Here is a 25,306-nt window from a genome sequence, read left to right on the forward strand (position 1 = left end):
GACTTCTGCAAAGCTTGAGATGCACCCAGGCTGCTGATACCTCCTTGCATAGATAGTGCTGTTTTGGCTACAAAGCAATCCACACTTTGAAAATGAGTTTGCTGCTAGTAGATATGATGTCACTACCAACAAATTTGGCTTCCTCTGTGTGCAGTAACGAACTTGTTTCAGTGGTATTGCACTTGAGCAGGGCAGTCTGTATGTCATAACAGCGCACAAGGACAGGAAAAGTCCCAGATTCCATACTGGGCACAGGATCTGGCTTGCAAAGACACACAGCTGTCTTTGGCCCCATCCATGTCGCACATTTTATGCATATTGAATGCACATGTCTTCCCTGAAAGAATCTTGAGAGGGTGCTGGGAACTATAGCACCATGAAGGGTAAACTAGGGTTCCCAGGATTCTTTGTCCCCCCCCAAAAAAGTTCTTCAGATGTATAGTGTGGAAGTGACTTTCCTGCTTTGTTTAAATAAATAAAAAAAGTTTGCACTCTTAACTGTATGTTTAACAGTAAATGGGTAATGCCTGAAGCCAGAATATTAACTTCTTGCCTCTTCTCATGAGAAGCAGAAGCAGAACAGCTTATACAAACGGAAAGTAATTAGGCAAATTGGTCTAAACTTGTATAATCTGTACAGTTTGCAGGAAACGGTTTTTCTTGGTACAGAATTCTGAATTAGGCTTTTGGCATCAGTTGGGGACATGCTGGTGAAACAGGAGATTGGGTTTCTGTTTTCTTTTTATTAAAGATTTCTTGGTTTACAAAAGTATGTGCCATGTCTCTTTTTTCAAGTTACATTTTCGACAGATCAGTTTCGTTTGTGGAGACATTAGTGTGAAAGGGGGGAAAGAAGTGGAGGGGGGCATGTTGAGTGGGGTTGGGGTTGGGTGGCGATGCTTCTATTCTACGTAGTGTAAGTGTGGGGTTTTGTGTCAGTGTCGCTTATGCAGGTTCTCTTTACTATTCGCTTGTGTTCCTTTGGTGGTGAGAGAGGTTGGGGTTGGCCGAGGGTGTGGTTGTTTGTTTGTGATTGGCTGTGAACTTTGTTTTCATGTGTGAGTGGGGTGGGTGGGTGTTTTGGATCAGGTTAGCCATATTGATTCATATGCTGTTGGTGGATTTTTGTCATTGTCTTGTTGGGCTGTGTATGCGATAAAGGGGAGCCATACCGGGGTGAAGGCATCTTCTTCTATTTGTCCTCATGTCAGTTTCAGTTTATTGGTTAGTTTTTCTAATAAGGCTTTTCCCCATACTATTTGACACCATAGGTCCACGCAGCAGATCAGGTTTCTTACTTACCTGAGTAATAACAAGCTAGTAATATTTGCAGCTCGTACCTGACCGTTTGCAACTAAACTAAATGTATTCAGGTTACAGAGACCTCAATAGGCAGAAGTTTTTGTTACCTGATCAGTTATATCTTATTTCCAGAACTGCCAAAGTACATGAATTAATTACAGGGGGGAAAGCTCAGTCGAGGGCATCTGAATCTGAAAGAGTGAGACGAATTACCAACTTGTTTCTGCCGCAGGAGACTTTGGTAACATATCCAGCAAATTTCTCAGTGAAATTTTTTCCAGAGGGGCAGAAGGGGTCCTTCCAGGCTGTTGCTATTTTCAGGTGGGATTCAATCACATACTGGCCAAATTCAGTTTGCACAAATTAAAGGTGAATTACTCTTGCACAGCAAAACCCACTTCTGCCCCAGAATTGGAGTCCTTTTTTGGGGGTGGGGTGTGGGGACCCCAGTTTTGCTCAGCTTTCTGTATAGCATCCATCTGAGGAGACTTCTGGCTAAAAAACAGAAGCCTCCTCAATATGGTGCTCCTCAGGTGCTCCTTCCTAGGGGTGGAGAGGAACGGTGGTCAATGGGAGGTAAAGAAGAAGCCACAGAGATGTGAATAGCCATGACACCTCGCTGCACCGGCTCACATTAACAGCTACAGCAGGAATGTGGATGGCACTGTGGTCTAAACCACTGAGCCTCTTGGGCTTGCTGATCAGAAGGTCGGCGGTTCAAATCCCCGTGACAGGGTGAGCTCCCATTGCTCTGTCCCAGCTCCTGCCAACCTAGCAGTTCGAAAGCACACCGGTGCAAGTAGATAAATAGGTACCGCTGTGGCAGGAAGGTAAACAGTGTTTTTGTGTGCTCTGGTTTCCGTCATGGTGTTCTGTTGCGCCAGAAGTGGTTTAGTCATGCTGACCACATGACCCAGAAAGCTGTCTGTGGACAAACGCTGGCCCCCTCGGCCTGAAAGCAAGATGAGCGCCGCAACCTCATAGTCACCTTTGGCTGGACTTCACCATCCAGGGGTCCTTTACCTTCAACAGCTACAGCTGCCTCAGCACTCTGCCAGCTTCCTCAGTGAGGAAGGGCAAAGAAGGGCAAAAGAGCATCACATCCCACACTCTCAGAGCTTGTTCACACTTCCACTTGTGCCATGCCTAGAAAACATGGCTCTCCAAGTGGTTTCCCCCCTTGCCCTGCTCCTTTCCAGGTCAAACAAACTTCCTTGGGAGGTGATGGGCTCTCCATCACTGGAAGATGCTTGGAGGAGATTGTAGCCACATGTTCCTGCATTAGACTAGATGACATCCAAGATCTCTTCCAACTATATACTTCCATGAGCCTCTTTTTTCATACAATTTTTATTAAATTTTCTCTTTTACAATTTTGAATACTCATTTAAACATCCTTAAAATATCAGCGGCTTCCCTTCTTCTCTTTCCATGGTTCATTTAGCATACCATAAATCCCTGCATATTTTACATATGGCAAACCGTTCAGAAATTCCATTATTACATCCATCAAATATTATTTACACTGCTGGGGAAACCCAGCCAGATGGGCAGGGTATAAATAATAAATTATTAAATTATTATTATGATGAATTTATCTTAATTCTGCCAGCATTTTCAAATGTACACAATTCCCCCCCCCCCATATATTTAATAAACATTTTTCAATCTGCTTTAAATGTATGTTCTTCTTGTTCTCTTATTCTATATGTTAAGTTCAATCAATTCCAATTAACTACTTCTATGAATCTCTTCTAGCGTTTGGCCAAAATGAGAAACTTCAGTCTGAGACTGGAAAATTCTAACCAAGGAGGATTGATGTTAATAATAATAATAATAATAATAATAATAATAATAATATAGTATTTATATTATGCCCATCTGACTGGGTTGCTCCAGCCACTCTGGGCAGCTTCCAACAAAATATTAAAAACACAGAAATGCATGCAGCCTCCCATTTCAGAAGCTACTGGATAGTCCTATCTGCTGAGGAGCAAGAATGGGACAAGGATATTCCCTTCATGTCTTAGAATCATAGAATCATAGAATCATAGAGTTGGAAGAGACCACAAGGGCCATCGAGTCCAACCCCCCGCCAAGCAGGAAACAGCATCAGAGCACTCCTGACATATGGTTGTCAAGCCTCTGCTTAAAGACCTCCAAAGAAGGTCTTACTCCTTGGCAGCAAATTCCACTGTCGAACAGCTCTTACTGTCAGGAAGTTCTTCCTAATGTTTAGGTGGAATCTTCTTTCTTGTAGTTTGGATCCATTGCTCCGTGTCCGCTTCTCTGGAGCAGCAGAAAACAACCTTTCTCCCTCCTCTATGTGACATCCTTTTATATATTTGAACATGGCTATCATATCACCCCTTAACCTCCTCTTCTCCAGGCTAAATATGCCCAGCTCCCTTAGCCGTTCCTCATAAGGCATCGTTTCCAGGCCTTTGACCATTTTGGTTGCCCTCCTCTTGTCTTGCCTGTGGCTTTTCCAGAAGCATCTGATTGGCAACACTGGGTAACAGGATTCTGGACTAGATGGGCCCCTTGGATTGGTGGCTGTAGGGCTCTTCTTATTTTTTTTTTACCATTGCTCAAACGATTCCTGCATATGGTTTTTCTCATCCCTGACATGGGCTGTGCTGTTCACTGCATGAGCTCAAGGAATCTGCCTTCTAGCTGATGCTTAGGTGCTTTTCAAAACACATGGCCATAAGACAGCTTAATGGGTTCCCACTATCAGAATGGGGCTGTTTTGTATAATGCACACCATTAATATCTAACCCAGCGTAGCGGAGACTGCGGGAAATAAATAAACAAGTTAGAAACTGAAGGTGCTTATTCCCAGGATGGTGAATAAAATAGCCCATCCTCAATGTTTCATCTTTAAGGAACTAAAAGCACATTTGCGAAGCTTTAATAGCACATTTATGCAAAGACAGGCATGGCAACCACTGCCAGCCTTTGACAGGGACAATCTTTGGCTAAACTGCTATTTCCATGTTTGTAATTGTATGAAAAGACACGCCGCTGATGTAAAATATGAAGGAATTGAAGCAGAATGATTTATGCAGCAGGATAGAGTAAACCTGCTTGCGTGCTTCTGTGAAACAAGTGTCCCTAGTTTCCAGGGACAGTCCGGGAATTATAAAAGCCATCCTGACTTCTGATTTGACCCTGGAATGTCCCTATTTCCCCTGCCAGCACCACTGTTGCATAACCTGCATAATATGCACAAAATATTCCTATACCTGAAATAGACTTGAAATTTATAGCTATCACAGAATTTAGGTTTTTATTGCGCAGAACGTGGGTTACAAATTCTACTTAAATTGCCATGAAAACAGTGGGGCTTCAGACCACACAGTTGCATGCTTAATTCCACTAGGTGTGATTGCCTGGCTTGGACTGAAGCTTCTCCAGCACTGGACAGAGGAAAAACGATAAGCTTCATCTTTAGATAAGCAAAAGGCTTGTGACACAATAGAAAATGAGCCAAATCAAGGGAGCAACTTCCACCCAACTCACAGCAGCATGCCCTAACAATGATGTCTATTCAAGCATAGTGAATTAACAGTGCACTACACTGACTTGACTCTCCCTCTCTTCGCTTGAACTAGGAGAAAACTTGCTTTCAGCTCTGTGTTTTAGAGTCCTGCAGAGTGTAACTACCCTGTTGCATTACTCTCTGTGGAGCCTGAATACATTCAAGGTCCAATAAGCTGCACAATTCATTGACTGGTTGGTTGGTTGGTTGATTAGGTTTACTTATATGGCACTTTTCCACAATGATCTGTGTCCAAAGCGGCTTACAAAACACATTCAAAACATCAAAATACAATATATGAAATACGGAGCATGTTGGTAGATTCAAATATGACAAAAATCAACCATTTAACAAACACAGTATAAATTCAATACAGCGGTACCTCAAGTTACAGACGCTTCAGGTTACAAACTCCGCTAACCCAGAAATAGTACCTCGGGTTAAGAACGTTGCTTCAGGATGAGAACAGAAATTGTGCGGCAGTGGTGCAGTGGCAGCAGCGGGAGGCCCCATTAGCTAAAGTGGTACCTCAGGTTAAGAACAGTTTCAGGTTAAGAACGGACCTCCGGAACGAATTAGGTTCTTAATCCGAGGTACCACTGTACTACCAAAAAATAAATTCTAAGATTACTGTATTTTTTGCTCTATAAGACTCACTTTTCCCCTCCTATAAAGTAAGGGGAAATGTGTGTGCATCTTATGGAGCGAATGCTGTCTGCGCAGCTATCCCAGAAGCCAGAACAGCAAGAGGGATTGCTGCTTTCACTGCGCAGCGATCCCTCTTGCTGTTCTGGCTTCTGAGATTCAGAATATTTTTTTCTTGTTTTCCTCCTCCAAAAACTAGGTGCATCTTGTGGTCTGGTGCGTCTTATAGAGCGAAAAATACGGGTAAGTACATAAAAACAAAGCAAAACAAGAGTTGACTGACAATAAATTTTCTGAAATTAATGAAGCACTGCCTTTAAAAAAGCCCCCCCACAATTAAGAACTTGCATTTTCACATTTAGATGTTGCAAGTGCATCCTTTTAATTTCATCATACCATTTATCAAATATCAACATTTGCAGAATCTCAGTATTCAGTGCACGCTAGCAACATTCTGAGAACCAAATCTGCAGTAACTTGGCCATCATGGCAGAATTGGCAGGGAAAGGCACATATTACATGTCACTGCAGGACATCCAAACCAGCACACCCCCAATTTACATTATATACGTTCCTAGCTGTCAGGGACAGCACAAGCAAGCAGATCAGAGTTAGGGGCACTGACAACATCTGTAGCACTCTGGACTGGAACCACAGTGATGAAACAGATCACCAAACCCAGAAAATGAAAAATGTAGTTAGGATGTAGCCCACTCCTATGCATGCTTACTTGGAAGTAAGTCCTGTTGCATTTGATGGAGCTTGCTCCCAGATAAACAGACAAAGTTAACCAGCTGCACAGTATTCTTAAAAACACACACCAACTAATCCCAAAGTATCCTTTCACTTTACCTGTGAGATGGTGGAGTGTTCCCTGAGGGCTCCGACTCCATGACTAATGCTTCCCTCCCAGTGATTGCCTTTTACATCTTGCGCCTGCTCCCCCCGCCTTATAGCTGTCTTTGAGATTTATTTACTCCTAAATGATGGGTTAGTCAGATCTGCAAACACAGTCCTGGAATGCAGAACCTGCTGCTTGTGCAAACATTAGATTTCCTTGGCTCAGCTGGTAACTTTGGCTTTTCAATTGCCTGGCATGAAATAAGGAGGGGGAAAATGCTTCACCGGCCACAGAACTGAGAGGCTGCTTCCACGCAAGAATTCTTGAGAACCACAGTCACACGTTGCTTTTCTGAAATCAGGTGGAAGCAGAAATAGAATTGTGCTTCTTCTTGTTGTTGTTTAGTCGTTTAGCCGTGTCCAACTCTTCGTGACCCCATGGACCAGAGCATGCCAGGCACTCCTGTCTTCCACTGCCTCCTGCAGTTTAGTCAAACTCATGCTGGTAGCTTCAAGAACACTATCCAACCATCTCGCCCTCTGTCGTCCCCTTCTCCTTGTGCCCTCCATCTTTTTCAACATCAGGGTCTTTTCCAGGGAGTCTTCTCTTCTCATGAGGTGGCCAAAATATTAGAGTCTCAGCTTCAGGATCTGTCCTTCCAGTGAGCACTCAGGGCTTTCCTTCAGAATGGAGAGGTTTGATCTTCTTGCAGTCCATGGGACTCTCAAGAGTCTCCTCCAGCACCATAATTCAAAAGCATCAATTCTTCAGCTATCAGCCTTCTTTATGGTCCAGCTCTCACTTCCATATTTCTACACAGCAGTAAATATAGGGTTGTATTATCTACTAGTGCCCTTCCCTGTGGCCATGACCTTTCTCTAATGTTCTACAAAAGTCCCCAGCAACATTAGTTAGTAGCTTCCTCCTTAATTTAATGACTAGTTCAAATACATTTCTTTCATTTACAGTTAAACACCACTTTTTCACTATAAAAGAGGGAAATAATGGGGGGGGGGATACTAATTAACACCGTACCAAAGGTGCTCTTCATGTATGAAACACATAAAGGGGGTCCATATAATAGGAAAGGAGTCTGCATGGCTGGCCAAGCCCAGGTATTGTGAAGCCAATACAGGCCAGCAACACCAACATTAGAAAGTTAACCAGAAGAATATGAAGAGAACCTGTTGTATATGAGTAGCTGTTCCTGATTCCTGTGCAGACACCTGAGCGCAACACCAGGAGAGGGGCTAATACATGGGTAGGCAAACTAAGGCCCGGGGCCAGATTGGCTCAATCGCCTTCTAAATCCGGCTTGTGGACAGTCTGAGAATCAGCATGTTTTTACATGTGTAGAATATGTCCTTTTATTTAAATTGCATCTCTGGGTTATTTGTGGGGCCTGCTTGGTGTATTCATATGAATAGAATGTGTACTTTTATTTAAAATGAATCTCTGGGTTATTTGTGGGGCATAGGAATTCATTCATTTTATTTATTTTTTTCAAAATATAGTCCGGCCCCCCACAAGGTCTGAGAGACAGTGGACCGGCCCCCTGCTGAAAAAGTTTGCTGACCCCTGGGCTAATAGCACAACTTCACACAAATCCTCTTCAATGAAAGGGGTTTATTTAAAGGGCATTTCATTATCAATCCTCCAGCTACGCTGAACAGAAAGTGGTAACAATGGTAGAAACTGAAGGAGGAAGCTTTTAATTAAAGATACAGCACTCCCTAAAAGCTTATAATGGCTTTTAGCCATTACTTCAGCTTTAAATAAAAGCAACTATTGTTTTTGTGAGTAGATACCATGTAACACACCCGTGAGCCATGTGCCAGTGATACCCCTGAGTGAAACCCAAATGCTAAATTTTGGATTTAATAAAATCACTGCAAATTCCACTCAGAAATCAAGCATAGGAGTTGTTAAATCCTCTTCAGGATGGTACAAGCAACACAGTCATTTCCTATTGTCCAGCCCTAATATGGTTGGCACAAGCTGGACAACGTTGACATGTCACTATCGGATATGTGGAGAGTGACTCTAAGCATTGTACTTATATTGTATGGCACTTGCTATGCAGGGTAGGTACTTTCATGTGAGAAAAAAATATTCTGTCAAAAAAAAAAGGTGCCATGTTGAAATGAATCAGGGCACACATTCCTTTCAAAAACAAAGAGGGGAATGTTGGAGAAATTAACAATTTCATAAAATTGTATCATTTCGATCAGGCATAGGCAAACTCCGGCCCTCCAGATGTTTGGGACTACAATTCCCATCATCCCTAGCTAACAGGACCAGTGGTCAGGGATGCTGGGAATTGCAGTCCCAAACATCTGGAGGGATGGAGTTTGCCTATGCCTGATTTTTTTTAAAAGATATTTATTAAAGTTTCCAATTTTTTACAAACAAAAAGAAAAAACAAACATAAAAATATTAAAAACACATAAATTTCACAGCTTATTTTCATAACTTATTTCCCCGACCTCCTCATACCTCCCCTTCTTGTATATCCAGTTTAAATTGTTTATACAGCAAATCCTTATCTCAAAGCATTACAGCTTAAGAAAAGGGGGAAAAACAAAAAAGAAACACCTTATTTTCTCTCCAACATCTTAAAATATTATAACTTTAAATTCTTACTTATAAAAAGAAAGCCATTTTATCATAATTACAGCTTGAAACCACTTAATTTCAGCCCAGCATCATTCAACATTCCTTGATTTCCTATGCCTGATTTTGATGATTCTGTTTTCTTATTAGGCTATGGCCTAGCTAAACTAAAAGGGCCTGTACCTGTCTTTTACAGTACAGAACAGTGGCGTGTGGTCACTGGACTCTAAGGGGACTAGGCTAGTCCCCTAAATGTTCCCCAGTGCCTCCTTCCCAAAGCCCGGGAAGCTTCTGCCCAGCATTGTAGGCACAATGCTCCTGTGCACAACATCAGGACATCACAATGTCACACGCATTACTGCTCCCCTATGAAAAATTTCACCGCAAGCCACTGAGTACAGAACTACCTGCTTTTAAGGTACTGTACATAATGAATATCTGTTCCAGAGCACTGAAAAGAATAAACTGTTAGAATCAATGGTGGCCATTGTATGCATGAAAAGAGAATCGGCTGGGCATGGCAACTGTGATTAATCTTGAATTGTTTCGTAGACAGATGAAAGAGGACATTGGAAGACTTTTAATGAACAGGAAAATCAGTCAAAGTCTTCATAAAGAAAAACACTGAAAAATTGTTGTATGTACCGTATTTTGCGCCCCATAAGACGCTCCGGCCCATAAGACGCACCTAGTTTTTTTGGGGGGAAATAAAGAAAAAAAAATTATTTCCCCCCCAGGTGCGGGGCTGGAAGAACCAGGTCGGGGAACAGTGGGAAGGCACGCTCTGCCTCCCCGCTGTCCCCCGAGCTTGTGGGGCTGGCGATGGGGAGAAGTGCACCAGTCCCGGGAGGGCAGGCAGCTCTGTGCCGCCATCCTGAGCGGGGCGGGTCTTAGCGCCCCGCTCGGGATGGCGGCTGAGACCTGCCTGCGGTCCCGCGACGGCAGGCAGCTCTCTGCCGCCATCCCGAGCGGGGTGGGACTTAGCGCCCCGCTCGGGATGGCGGCGTAGACCTGCCTGCGGTCCCGCGACGGCAGGCAGCTCTCTGCCGCCATCCCGAGCGGGGCGGGACTTAGCGCCCCGCTCGGGATGGCGGCAGAAACCTGCCTGCGGTCCCGCGGCGGCAGGCAGCTCTCTGCCGCCATCCCGAGCGGGGCGGGACTTAGCGCCCCGCTCGGGATGGCGGCGTAGACCTGCCTGCGGTCCCGCGACGGCAGGCAGCTCTCTGCCGCCATCCCGAGCGGGGTGGGACTTAGCGCCCCGCTCGGGATGGCGGCGTAGACCTGCCTGCGGTCCCGCGACGGCAGGCAGCTCTCTGCCGCCATCCCGAGTGGGGCGGGACTTAGCGCCCCGCTCGGGATGGCGGCGCAGAGCTGCGCTGGTCCCAGGACCGCAGGCAGCTCTGCAGGGCCACCGGGAGCGGGGCGGAGCTTCTCCCCCGGCTCCCGGTGGCCGGGCAGAGCTGCGCTGGTCCCAGGAGCGCAGGCAGCTCTGCACGGCCACCGGGAGCGGGGCGGAGCTTCTCCCCCGGCTCCCGGTGGCCGGGCAGAGCTGCGCTGGTCCCAGGAGCGCAGGCAGCTCTGCACGGCCACCGGGAGAGGGGCGGAGCTTCTCCCCCGGCTCCCGGTGGCCGGGCAGAGCTGCGCTGGTCCCAGGAGCGCAGGCAGCTCTGCAGGGCCACCGGGAGCGGGGCGGAGCTTCTCCCCCCCTCCCGGTGGCCGGGCAGAGCTGCGCTGGTCCCAGGACCGCAGGCAGCTCTGCAGGGCCACCGGGAGCGGGGCGGAGCTTCTCCCCCGGCTCCCGGTGGCCGGGCAGAGCTGCGCTGGTCCCAGGACCGCAGGCAGCTCTGCACGGCCACCGGGAGCGGGGCGGACCTTCGCCCCGGCTCCCGGTGGCCGGGCAGAGCTGTGCTGGTCCCGGGATTGCAGGCAGCTCTGCGCAACCCTCGGAGCCGGTCTTCCGAGGGTTGCGCAGAGCTTCCTGAAGCCTGGAGAGCGAGAGGGGTCGGTACGCACCGACCCCCCTCGCTCTCCAGGCTTCAGCAAAAGCCTGCATTCGCCCCATAAGATGCAGGCACATTTCCCCTTCATTTTTGGAGGGGGGAAAGTGCGTCTTATGGGGCGAAAAATACGGTAATCACATGGTATTATAGGTAAAGGTAAAGGTACCCCTGCCCGTACGGGCCAGTCTTGACAGACTCTAGGGTTGTGCGCTCATCTCACTCTAGAGGCCGGGAGCCAGCGCTGTCCACAGGCGGGTCACGTGGCCAGCGTGACAAGCTGCATCTGGCGAGCCAGCGCAGCACACGGAACGCCGTTTACCTTCCCGCTGGTAAGCGGTCCCTATTTATCTACTTGCATCCGGGGGTGCTTTTGAACTGCTAGGTTGGCAGGTGCTGGGACCAAACGACGGGAGCGCACCCCGCCGCGGGGATTCGAACCGCCGACCATGCGATCGGCAAGTCCTAGGCACTGAGGTTTTACCCACAGCGCCACCCGCATCCCAGTATTATAATGACAGCTATTCTGAAGAGCCAAATTGTTTTGATTGGTTCAGGATGGTGAAGTTGGGTTGCAACAATTAAGATTGCTATGATCCTTTGATTGGTGAATAGAAAAGACTTGTGCAACCTGAAAATATATTTTAAAATTTATTTGGGTTCAGTGGGACTTACTCCCAGGCAAATAAGTATATTATGGCAGGAAAAAATACCTTTGCCCCTGTTCCCAAACTCTAGTGGAACAGGGCCTGAAACTTGAATTACTTAGATTCATATTCATAATATTCCTAGGAAACTTGCACTCATTTTGAAGAATGGAAAGTGGTATCAAATTACTCATCAATTGTCATTAACTAGAAAGTATGCTGTTATTAATTTATCCTTCTGTTCCCCCCGCCTCTGTTAAACAGAAACTCTGCTCTGTTGACAAAGGAGGTGTTTATTTGGACATTGTGATAAATTTAGGTGGGAACTGAATCTAGCCACAAGCCATTTTTATCAGGCTTAAGCAAGAAGAGGCATTTCCACTGAACTGAAAAATGACTCCAGTTTACCCTTCTTATGGCAAGGCATGGACCTCCATATAGGGATGAGAGAGAAACCTAATTCAGTTTGCATTTAAAGGTAAATTTAAATAATTCGCAATTTTCAAAATGATGTGCACTCCTATGAATTTTGTAGCTCTCCACTATGTAATGTACAAAAAATTGTACACACTAGGGTCAAGTGTGCAGATAAATGCAAACATTAGTGAAAATAACATACAGAAATGCAGTATGTTGGCAGAATGTACTTTGCAAAAATGCACCTGTTTGGAGAAATTAAGACTATAATTTTCATGAAAACTTTTTTTTAAATTGCAAACTAGTGTAGAAATCTGGAGAGCTGAACTTCAGAGTGGAAAAGTGAGAAACTGAGCAAAACCAAAGCACATTTATTTGCCCACCCCTACCTTCAACCAATGAGCAATTCGCATTTCCTTGTCCCTTTTTACTGGTCCCTAGAAAATCGAAATGCTGAAGATAAACATTTCCCAAACTGGTGCCCTCAGCCCTAGTCAGTATGGCCCAAAGTAAGGGGTAATTTTTGAATTATGGTGATGGAGGAGACTCTTGAGAGTCCCATGGACTGCAAGAAGATCAAACCTATCCATCCTTAAGGAAATCAGCCCTGAGTGCTCACTGGAAGGACAGATCCTGAAGCTGAGACTCCAATACTTTGGCCACCTCATGAGAAGAGAAGACTCCCTGGAAAAGACCCTGATGTTGGGAAAGATGGAAGGCACAAGGAGAAGGGGATGACAGAGGACAAGATGGTTGGACAGTGTTCTCGAAGCTACCAGCATGAGTTTGACCAAACTGCGGGAGGCAGTGGAAGACAGGAGTGCCTGGCGTGCTCTGGTCCATGGGGTCACAAAGAGTCGGACACGACTAAACAATTAAACAACAACAACAAGGGTTAATTGGCATTGCACTTCAACAACATCTGGAGGGCACCAACTTGGGGTAGCTGCTCTACAACAGTGGTCTTCAACTGGTCCAGACCTGAGACACACTGCTGGCTCCCAGCCTGTTATGGACCAGACTTGGGCTGGTCATTATCTCTCTGTCTAACTTATCTCACATAGTTGTTGTGAGGATAAGGCGGGGAACCACATGCACTGCTCTCTGAGCTTGTTGGTGAGGTGGCAAGAGAAGTAAGTCATGATCAGAGGTGCAAGAGCAGGAAAAGGGAGTCTCTGCCCTTCAGGTGTCCTTTGACTCCTACTGCCAAAACACCAGGCAGCCTGGCCATTGGTCAGGGCTGAGGAAGTGGGAGTCCAACAGCATTTATAAAGCCACAGGTTCAGCATCAGGGAGAGAGGGAAGGAGAGAGGCAGGCAGAGAGACAAAGAGAGAGAGAACCTTACAGTGGTACCTCGGGTTAAGTACTTAATTCATTCCGGAGGTCCGTTCTTAACCTGAAACTGCTCTTAACCTAAAGCACCACTTTAGCTAATGGGGCCTCCCGCTGCCACCGCACGATTTCTGTTCTCATCCTGAAGCAAAGTTCTTAACCCGAGGTACTATTTCTGGGTTAGCGGAGTCTGTAACCTGAAGTGTATGTAACCCGAGGTACCACTGTATAAGTTTTTAAATAAAAATTTGGACTAAATTGATGCACAGTTTCGAACCAGACACACTTTTACTCTTGGGTTTGGGTTTTTCTTTTGCCTTTTTCAAGGGGCATATCATTTTGTTATGCTCACAGAAACGATAAAAATGAATTTTAAAAATGAGGAAAGCAGTAAGTGAAGTGGAAAAACAGTGGAGAATAAAGTAGAGGATGGCGGGAAGCAAATTAAGTTTGGCTCTGCAAAGATATTGCTCTGTCAGGAAACAGAGGGAACTCATGAAGGTTTTATTGAAACATGCGGGACTTCCTTTGATTCCTCTCTTTTTCTCTCTCAGACAAATAGACTTTCTTATCTAGAATCCACGTGAAGCCTCCTTTCTTTCTTCTGGTCTCCATTCGAACGCACTGTCTTTCCATTGTTGGCTGAAGCAGTGGCAAGATCAGCCGCCACTTATTCCTTCCTAAAAATAACAACTGGAAGCATGATTTAAAATAAAATAACGAAGCTGAAAACTACCCTAGACATTAACAACGATGTTTGGATTTTATTAACCCATCCATTGCACAAGACATGCACCAGTAGAGGGAGATTATTGTGGAACTAATCATTAAGGAGAGTTGTAGAGCGAAAACAAACTCTTTGCCTCAGGGCAGAAAGTGGCATTGCCCATCATGTCTCTCACCATTTAATATACTGTTTAATATACCTTGAGATTTTCTCTGAAGTTGGTGCACTGTTCAAACATCGTTCAGAAAGTTTACTGGGTGTTTCTCTATATCAATAATGTGTTCCCGCTTTACTCTGGTAAATATTCAGATCAGACTCTCTCTTGACTCAATATGTCGGCACATTTTTATCATTCCAGTGCTCATGGGATTCTACCTTATTTTTGCCATTGCTTGGAGGAGCTATGGAACAGCCCCAGTAAGAATGAATTTGTGTGGCTGTTTTGCTACAGCCTGCTGTTTTCTCTCTTTGCCTGGTTTTGCGGCATGCTCACAGCAAATGTGCCGCCATACCTGAGCACAAATAATTGATTTAAGTGAAGCAGAGAAAGAGGAGTTTTAGAGGCATCCTTGGCAGATTTGGGCTTTCTGAGTTTTCTGTTCGGCTGCATGCAAAGCCCTGAATAACCTTGGAGTCAAAGGGGGAAGGGAGATTACTACAGTGGGATCAAAGCCAGGGCTTTTTCAGCCGTGGCCCCGATCTGGTGGAACGCTCTGTCACAAGAGACTAGGGCCCTGCGGGACTTGACATCTTTCTGCAGGGCCTGCAAGATGGAGCTGTTCCACCAGGCCTTTGGTCAAGGCACAGTCTGACCCCTCTCTCCTTCTGTAATCCTAATAGAACTCTAACCCAATGGTTGCCATTAATTTGATTCTGAATTGATTTTAGAATGTATTTTAATTAATTGACTGTGTGATTTTATGTACACTGTGCTATTTTTACTTGTTGTTAGCTGCTCTAAGCCTGACTTTGGCCGGGGAGGGCGGAATACAAATAAATTATTATTATTATTATTATTATTATTATTATTATTATTATTAGGCAGCTGCTGCGGTTTCTGCCCCTTCCTCCTCCTCTCTTTCAGCTCTGCACCCTCCCCTGTCCCTGATGGGCTTTCTGCCTCTGGCTCTTCTCTTTCCCTCGAACCTGAGGGCCAGTGTGGTGTAGTGGTTAAGAGCGGTAGACTCATAATCTGGTGAACCTGGTTCGCATCCCTGCTCCTCCACATGCAGCTGCTGGGTGACCTTGGGCTAGTCACACTTCTCTGAAGTCTCTCAGCCCCACTCACCTCACAGAGTGTTTGTTGTGGGGGAGGAAGGGAAAGGAGAATGTTAGCCGCTTTGAGACTCCTTCGGGTAGTGATGAAGCGGGATATCAAATCCAAACTCTTCTTCTCCTGCCTTCCAGCCTCCCTCTTCCTCTGACCCGTCTTCAGAGTCCACCCCCACGATGCTGGCTGTGAACTTTCGTCCTCTGCTGCTTCCCAGGGGAATTTTTCAGCTGGAGACGCCCACTGCTTCTCTTCACCCTTACAGATGTGGAACAGATATTGTGTGGCACCTGTAACCGTGCCAATTCTGCTGATTGAAGGGGTTGAATGGGCATATGCGGGGCAAAGCAATCTCATAGGTACCCGGGTTCCAAGTTGTTCAGGGCTTTGTATAGTAAAAGTAACACATTGGACTTGCAAATCAGCAAGCAGTGCCGATCTCTCAACCTCTCTCCTGTCAGCAATCGCCCTACGTGTTAAATCTTTGGTTTTCTGCACGCGTGCGATACGGCCAACACTGACACTGTGCCCTGCAAAGGGGGCAAGACCCCCTGTCTAGGTCTCCTGAGGGATTTCATCTGTGAAGCAGAGACTTGCGAGATTTTTGGAGAGAACTGAGGTCTGCAGGTGGAAAGCAAATTACTAAGCAATCTTGGCCCATCCCTAGAGCAAATAAAGGCCGGACCAAATAAACCTATTTGCTCCTCTGGCATTTGTCATCATTTCTGAATCTGGGAAATAGGTGTCCCCAGCAGTGCTGTAGGGGTATATCAAAAGACAAGAGCCCAAAGGAAACCTCACAAAAACATAAATGTGTAAATAAAAGGCTCTGTTTGCAAGTGTTTGGGAAACTTGGTTTGCATCTTGCCAAGAGAATGTGTACAGCTCTTTGTTTCCAAATAAGCAGCTCCCTATGCGTGCCGATCGGACTAGCTCTGAGCTAAAACGCAGGTTGGTTTACATGAATGCTGCTGGACACTGGCACCAGAGCCTGCAATAAACCCAGATGCCAACTTTGCTGCCACATACACCCGGACAACACCATTACTGGCCCTAACAACATCACACATACCATCTCGGGACTATTTAATTTCTCATCGTCTAACATTGTGTATGCCATCAAATGCCAACAGTGTCCTTCAGCTCTCTATATTGGACAAACAGGCCAAACCTTACGACAAAGAATAAACAGACATAAATCTGACATCAAGAATCACAAAACAAAGAAACCAGTAGGAGAACACTTCAATCTCCCAGGACATTCTATACAAGATCTCAAAGTAGCTGTTTTACTACAAAGGAATTTCAGAAATAGACTGGAAAGAGAAGCTGCTGAATTGCAACTCATTACCAAACTTAAAACCATGGAGAGACCTGGTCTGAACAAAGACATTGGATTCTTATCTCATTATACATGACTAAGCCATTTTTCACCTTCTCACCCCTTGCCTTTTCCTGTAAGACCTATTGCAGTCGTTAAGAGTCGTCAACAGGCTCATCTCAGCTATCTGCCTATCTCCCATTCCCACCACCCTTCTGAGTAATACCCCTCCCCACCTTCTCACTATATAGAAGGATCTGGCAACTTCTGTTTCAGTGTATCTGAAGAAGTGTGCATGCACACGAAAGCTCATACCAAGAACTAACTTAGTTGGTCTTTAAGGTGCTACTGGAAGGAATTTTTTTATTTTGACTATGGCAGACCAACACGGCTACCTATCTGTAAATGAATGCTGCTGTCCAGTACAAAAATAACCCCTCTCCCCTATTCATAATTTTCTTGAGTTGGAAGGTTGAAGGGATGAGGGAGTATCTGATGGGGAGTTGGAAGTGCAACAGCAGAGATCATTTGGTTTGTATCTTTAATTGTTAATTCTGTTAAGTGTTAGAGTCAACTAGCCAACAATGGTTCTGTGTGAAAATTTGATTCCTTCAGTGCGCTCTATGTGGGGCCTCCCTTGCGCTTGGTCTGGAAACTTCAATTAGTGCAGGATACTGCAATATGGTTGCTACCAGGAGTGAGATCCTGTCAGCATGTCTCACATCTGCTCAGACAATTGAAAGGAATTCATATTTTAGTGGGGCAGCTCCTAAACTCTAGAACTCCCTGCCTATTGACATTTCAGAAGGTCGGAGGTTTGAATCCCCGCGACGGGGTGAGCTCCCGTTGCTTGGTCCCTGCTCCTGCCAACCTAGCAGTTCGAAAGCACGTCGAGGTGCAAGTAGATAAATAGGTAGGGCTCCAGCAGGAAGGTAAACTGCGTTTCCGTGCGCTGCTCTGGTTCGCCAAAAGCGGCTTAGTCATGCTGGCCACAAGACCTGGAAGCTGTAGGCCGGCTCCCTCGGCCAGTAAAGTGAGATGAGTGCTGCAACCCCAGAGTCAGTCACTACTGGAACTAATGGTCAGGGGTCCCTTTACCTTTACCTTACTTTCTTTGTATCCTTTTTCAGCACCAGCAAAAATGAACAAAACAAAAAATCAAAAACTCTTTGGAGAAACCTGTCTGCATTTTAATCTGTAATATTATCTTATAGTACATATTTTCTACTGTTGTTTTTATTCGTATTCATATTTTTTAAAACCTTGTTTTTAACTTTCTTGACAATTTTTAATGTGCATTTTATATTATTTGCAAAACTTTGGGCCGAAACAGGAAACAAAAGAGTGCATTTTATAGGTTACTAACTTTAACTACCAACTCCAAGTATTGCATAAAGGTAAAGGTAAAGGTATCCCTGCCCGTACGGGCCAGTCTTGACAGACTCTAGGGTTGTGCGCTCATCTCACTCTATAGGCCGGGAGCCAGCGCTGTCCGCAGATACTTTCGGGTCACGTGGCCAGCGTGACAAGCTGCATCTGGCGAGCCAGCGCAGAACACGGAACGCCGTTTACCTTCCCGCTGGTAAGCGGTCCCTATTTATCTGCTTGCACCTGGAGGTGCTTTCGAACTGCTAGGTTGGCAGGCGCTGGGACCGAACGACGGGAGCGCACCCCGCCGCGCGGATTCGAACCGCCGACTATGCGATCAGCAAGTCCTAGGCACTGACCCGCACTGTGGTAAGTATTGCATAGAAAACATGATTATTGCTACAGACTGCAGCTTCACAATTTCATTGCTAAGTGACTCTGCAGCATCACCTAGTGGTTCTGGAGACCAGCAGGAGATTTTCTAATACTTTTTTTTAAAAAAAAACTTCACTTTGCTCCATCAGAGAAACTATGGGCTGTCTTAATAGCAGGAGTGGCTTTATTTGTATAAATCTTCTAAGTATGCAGCCATAGAAAGGAGCAGAACCAGGCAGAGGGCCTTCTCAGTAGTAGTGCCAGCCTTGTGGAACGCCCTCCCATCATATATCAAGGAAATAAGCAGCTATCTTATTTTTAAAAGACATCTGAAGGCAGCCCTGTTTAGGGAAGTTTTCAATATTTAATGCTCTACAGTGGTACCTCGGGTTACATACACTTCAGGTTAGCGGAGTCTGTAACCTGAAGCGTCTGTAACCCGAGGTACCACTGTATTGTTATTCTAAAGGCAGGAGATGCAGCCTTCATGCTGAAGCTGGTCAGTGAATCATAGAATCATAGAATCATAGAGTTGGAAGAGACCACAAGCGCCATCGAGTCCAACCCCCTGCCAAGCAGGAAACACCATCAGAGCACTCCTGACATATGGCTGTCAAGCCTCTGCTTAAAGACCTCCAAAGTAGGAGACTCCACCACACTCCTTGGCAGCAAATTCCACTGTCAAACACCTCTTACTGTCAGGAAGTTCTTCCTAATGTTTAGGTGGAATCTTCTTTCTTGTAGGTTGGATCCATTGCTCCGTGTCCGCTTCTCTGGAGCAGCAGAAAACAACCTTTCTCCCTCCTCTATGTGACATCCTTTTATATATTTGAACATGGCTATCATATCACCCCTTAACCTCCTCTTCTCCAGGCTAAACATGCCCAGCTCCCTTAGCCGTTCCTCATAAGGCATCGTTTCCAGGCCTTTGACCATTTTGGTTGCCCTCCTCTGGACACGTTCCAGTTTGTCAGTGTCCTTCTTGAACTGTGGTGCCCAGAACTGGACACAGTACTCCAGGTGAGGTCTGACCAGAGCAGAATACAGTGGCACTATTACTTCCCTTGATCTAGATGCTATACTCCTATTGATGCAGCCCAGATTTGCATTGGCTTTTTTAGCTGCCGCGTCACACTGTTGGCTCATGTCAAGTTTGTGGTCAACCAAGACTCCTAGATCCTTTTCACAGTGGCTGGATCCAGTGGCTGGATGGGAGACCATCAGTTGGTAGAACATGAGACTCTTAATCTCAGGGCCATGGGTTTGAGCCCCACGTTGGGCTGAAGATTCCTGCACTGCAGGGGGTTAGAATAGATGGTGATGATTCTATGGTTGCCTTGAGCTCCATAATAGAAGACACGTAGGATGTAAATGGAGGCAGTGAGAGGTTTTACTTTCTTGGGCTCCATGATCCCTGCAGATGGTGACAGCAGTCACAAAATTAAAAGACACCTGCTTCTTGGGAGAAAAGCAATGACAAACCTAGACAGCATCTTAAAAAGCAGAGAAATCACCTTGCCAACAAAGGCCTGTATAGTTAAAGCTATGTTTTTCCCAGTAGTGAGAGCTGGACTATAAAGAAGGCTGATCGCCAAAGAATGGATGCTTTTGAATTATGGTGCTGGAGGAGACTCTTGAGAGTCCCATGGACTGCAAGAAGATCAAACCTCTCCATTCTTAAGGAAATCAGCCCTGAGTGCTCACTGGAAGAACAGATCCTGAAGCTGAGGCTCCAAGACTTTGGCCACCTCAAGAGAAGAGAAGATTCCCTGGAAAAGACACTGAAGTTGGGAAAGATTGAGGGCACAAAGAGAAGGGGATGACAGAGGACGAGATGGCTGGACAGTGCTTTCGAAGCTACCGACATGAGTCTGACCGAACTGTGGGAGGCAGTGGAAGACAGGAGGGCCTGGTGTGCTCTGGTCCATGGGGTCATGAAGAGTCAGACACGACTAAACCACTAAACAAGAAGGATGTAAATGTAGTAAATAAAATAAAAGCACAGTGATAGCAGCTTGTTCCCAGCTAAATCTGAGCCCTGAGGATCAGCAATCAAAATACTCACAGGAAGATCTGGGTTTGCTACAATGTCAGGGTTGGCAGAGACTACCAGTACCACCTATTAGTTGCAAGGCCACTATAGAGGTGGCACTGGCGGGTGGCTGCTGAGGTAGCAACAGATCTAGTCTCCAAGGAGCATGCCATAGCTGTGGCTGCTGCCATGGTAGCGGGAAATGCATTCCTTGGAGGCCAGCTCTGCTGCCCCTATGGATCCTGCCGCCTGAGGCAGCTGCCTCGCCTTGCCTCACGGATGAGCCGGCCCTGTTTCACACCATGGAGAAGGGTGCTTAATACTTTCCCTGATCCTACCAAAGATGTCATTAGCTCCCTAGGGGAAAGCATACAGATACAATCCTGGCATGTCTTTTTGTTTTCCCCTCTGTGGAGCTGCTGCTGATGATGATAATTTATTATTTGTACCCCGCCCATCTGGCTGGGTCTCCTCAGCCACTCTGGGCGGCTTCCAACAAAGATTAAAAATCCAACAAAGATTAAAAATCCAACAAAGATTAAAAATCCAACAAAGATTAAAAATAGCACTTTTGGGGGGCGATTGTCAGGAGGCGTGCTATTTAGATTGGGGAAAGAGTAGAGGGAAACAGTTAAATATCCCCTCGATTAGTGCCTTCCCTTTTCCTTCAAAGATTGTGATGATGCTAATGATTAAAACACTTTTTTAAAAAAAAGTAAAGAAAAGATGCCTAGTTTTGCCCTACGGGAAGTTTTGTTTCGAGAAAGGGAAGAGGGAATAATAATAATAATAATAATAATAATAATAATAATAATAATAATAATAATAATAAAGCTCAGATGAATAAAGCAAAATTTCTCAGGCAGCAGGAAGCACTCAGCAGACTCATTTGTTGAGTTTCTTGATAGCCCTAATTTGCATCTCTTTATGTACATATTGGCTCTAAAATGGATTCTCCAGTCACAGGGCATTCGGTTTCTGTCTCGCCTGCTCCATCTCTCTCTGTCTTCTCCATGCCTAGGCATCTGCTCACCTCAGCATTGGGGACTTGTCTGCTGTTAAGGCAGCAGGTGTGCTCAGTTATTGGCCTTGTGACCTGGGAAGCTGCAAGAGGGAGAAGATGAAGGGGAGGTCCTGTTGAGCAAGCAGGACATCTTGCCCAATGGCAGAGTTGGTTACGATCGGTGTCAATCAACACCTCAGACAGGCTTGACCTGCTCGTTCTATTTTATTATATGTGTTTTTGGAACCAAAAAGCTTCCTCCAGTAACCTTAATGTAACTTTCAGAAAGATCTTTGTTCTGGAAAAGGGAAGCACTTGTACGTGAAGAGACATATTTGGTGAAGGAAATAAATTAACTGAACTCCTGAGCATGCGCAGAGCGACACACTCTCTCACACCAACTGGCCACAGGACGGTCACATGCTCTGGTGGAGGTTACCTTTTACCTTTTAGAGGTAAGAAGAAGAAGAATTTGGATTTGATATCCCGCCTTTCACTCCCTTTAAGGAGTCTCAAAGCGGCTAACATTCTCCTTTGACCTTGCGACTTTGAGACTTTGCAACGAGCACCTCATAATTCACTTTCCATGTGGTCCAGCAAGGCATTAAGGGGTTTTTTCGTCACCAAGCACTTGGGTGGTAAATATGCTGGTTTCCCTACTAGTCCACATGACTTACAGAGTTTAGCATGGACTGTGGAGAACAGGGAACAGGGGGGAATTTTTCACTTAAAGGCAAACCTATCTAATCCACATTTTCCGAATCAACATCTAAAACGGAAGCACATCCCATCCTTCGAACCCACAGTTCCCCAAAGTTTGCAATGCAGCACTCAAGTCACTTAACGTGTACAAAAGCCCATACAGTGGGTGAAATGTGCATATAAATTCATATATTGGTGCCTTAAAGCAGGGGAAATTGCTTTGCAAAGCGTGTCTGCCAATGTCTCTGCTAGGGAAAACGGCATACAAAAATGTATTTAATAGGAGGCATTCACAGCAAAATGCTTATGAATTTTCAAGATGACTTTTTTAAAAAGGGAATTGCACACTGATGTGGGCAAGTGGAAAACTGAACGTTAGACCGGAATCTGAAATGGACACATTTGTCCATCTCTGGCACAGAATGTTAGTGTTTTGGGGTACCCTGGAGATCAACAAGCCCACCCCCACCCTGGTTTAATCCAGAATCTGCAATGCAGACTGCACCTGCAGAATCTATCCAGCCTTGGCTTAAATATGCATGGGTGCCTTTCTGCTTATCCCTCAACAGATGAAGCCAGAGTTATGTGACCTAGAAGCAAAGCAGCGAGCTGGAGAGAGAGTCAGAGCAATGTTTGAAAGCAATGTTTGATTTCTGTTTGAATCCAAGGCTGCAAACTAGCGGAAAAAGAAGAGAATTTTGGGGGTGCTGATGCTGTGGTCTCCTCCATCGTAGGCTTGGGTTGAATATATATGTAAATAAACCATCCATCATAAAGGCATCACAGTCTTCACTGTGCCTCATTTCCAAAAGGAAACACGAACTCTGGCTAAGCACCTGAGATCCCTGGAATCTCACACCTCTTGAAGATTGGGGTGGTGAGCAACAATATATTAGCTCCCTGAAACAGAAGTGCTTCCTTGGGGAGGGGGGAGATGTCTGGGTCCAGTCCAACAATTGATTGACAGCTGCACAGTTGCCCATGTAGCACGTTAAGCAACAGCCTTTATATATTATTTGTTTATTTATTTATTCATTTATACCCCGCCCATCTGGCTGGGTTTCTCCAGCCACTCTGGGCGGATTCCAATGGAATATTAAAATACAATAACCTATTAAACATTAAAAGCTTCCCTAAACAGGGCTGCCTTCAGATGTCTTCTAAAAATCTGGTAGTTTTCCTCTTTGACATCTGATGGGAGGGCGTTCAACAGGGCGGGTGCCACTACCGAGAAGGCCTCTGCCTGCTTCCCTGTAACTTGGCTTCTCGCAGCGAGGGAACCGCCAGAAGGCCCTCGGCGCTGGACCTCAGTGTCCGGGCAGAACGATGGAGGTGGAGACGCTCCTTCAGGTATACTGGACCGAGGCCGTTTAGGGCTTTAAAGGTCAGCACCAACACTTTGAATTGTGCTCGGAAATGTACTGGGAGCCAGTGTAGGTCTTTCAAGACTGGTGTTATATGGTCTCGGCGGCTGCTCCCAGTTACCAGTCTAGCTGCCGCATTCTGGATTAGTTGTAGTTTCTGGGTCACCTTCAAAGGTAGCCCCACATAGAGCGCATTGCAGTAGTCCAAGTGAGAGATAACTAGAGCATGCACCACTCTGGCAAGACAGTCTGCTGGCAGATAGGGTCTCAGCCTGAGTACCAGATGGAGCTGATAAACAGCTGCCCTGGACACAAAATTGACCTGTGCCTCCATGGACAGCTGCGAGTCCAAAATGACTCCCAGGCTGCGCACCTGGTCCTTCAGGGGCACAGTTACCCCAGTCAGGACCAGGAAGTCCTCCACACCCACCCGCCTCCTGTCCCCCAAAAACAGGACTTCTGTCTTGTCAGGATTCAACCTGAATCTTGCTATTTTTCAAAAAGCCAAATGAAACTTCCTTCTTCCCGAGTCCTCCTGAGGTTCCTGTGCATCCACATCATTAAAGTCTTAGAGTCCCTCCAGACTGCTAGGTTGTGTTTTTGTGTGTGTGTGTGTGTGTTGCGGCTGCATTCTGCAACATTCAAGTAGGTAGCCGTGTTGGTCTGACACAGTAGAAATATATTTTAAAAATGAATTTTTTTTCCAGTAGCCCTTTCGAAACCAACTAAGTTTGTTCTTGGTATGAGCTTTCGTAGCTGAAGAAGTGTGCATGCACACAAAAGCTCATACCAGGAACAAACTTAGTTGGTCTCTAAGGGGCTACTGGACAATTTTTTAAAAAAAAATATGTATATATTTATTCTGCAACATGTCATTGATGCAGTAATAGAAGAAGAAGAAGAAGAAGAAGAAGAAGAAGAAGAAGAAGAAGAAGAAGAAGAAGAAGAGTAGTAGTAGTAGTAGTAGTAGTAGTAGTAGTAGTTTGGATTTGATATCCCGATTTATCACTACCCGAAGGAGTCTCAAAGCGGCTAACATTCTCCTTTCCCTTCCTCGCCCACAACAAACACTCTGTGAGGTGAGTGGGGCTGAGAGACTTCAGAGAAGTGTGACTGGCCCAAGGTCACCCAACAGCTGCATGTCGAGTTGCGGGGAAGCGAACCCGGTTCACCAGATTACGAGTCCACTGCTCTTAACCACTACACCACACTGGCTCTCAACATATTAGTGTTGGATCCACATGCCATTCTATTAGTTGTTCTACAATGCTTCTGCAATGTTGTCGCGTTATTGGTGCCTAGAGGGTCACTCTTGGACCAAAGTACAACAAGAGCGGGACAAGAATTAATCAGACTGTTTGCGATACAAAAAGTTGTGGGATTTTAGCAGGATGTTACAGGCGCACACTGATGGGCAATGATGTGGTATGTCTGCCCTGAAATACTTGCAGACGCAGCCAGTATTGAAAGAGGGATTGTGTATAACTGCCCCAATACCTTCATAAGCGCAAATGATCTTAACCATGCATCGAAGTTCCCATTGTGTTGGAGCAGGGGTCTGCAACCTTTAAGACAAAAAGAGCCACTTGGACCCGTTTCCGAAGAAAAGAAAACTGGGAGCCGCAAAACCATTGCAACATTTAAAACACATATATCTCCGGAGCCGCGATCTGACAGCGGGTGGGAAGGTGACGTCGGGACGGTGCGTGACTAACGCACGCACCGCCCCCATGCGACGTCACAGCCAGTACAGCACCCGCCACAGTGGGGAGTGTCGGGGTGCACAATGCGCCTCCTCCCCTTGC

General features: G+C 45.8%; 1 protein-coding gene across 2 annotated transcripts in view; it reads right to left on the reverse strand.

The window, feature by feature from the left end:
• The window catches only part of FER1L6 (fer-1 like family member 6), a 120,438-nt gene that overhangs the window by 94,255 nt on the left and 877 nt on the right, over window positions 1–25,306 (reverse strand). The window contains exon 1 of one of the 2 annotated variants that reach the window (XM_083516483.1): window positions 6,344–6,423. The exons of the other annotated variant lie outside the window; for it this stretch is intronic. Coding sequence (XP_083372609.1) covers window positions 6,344–6,384 — 41 coding nt within the window. The 5' untranslated portion in view covers window positions 6,385–6,423. Of the gene's footprint in view, window positions 1–6,343; window positions 6,424–25,306 lie in introns of those variants that run through there. 2 annotated transcript variants of the gene reach the window in all.

Source organism: Podarcis liolepis, assembly GCF_965112155.1.
Source record: "Podarcis liolepis genome assembly, chromosome: 8".
NCBI classification, from domain to species: Eukaryota; Metazoa; Chordata; class Lepidosauria; order Squamata; family Lacertidae; genus Podarcis; species Podarcis liolepis.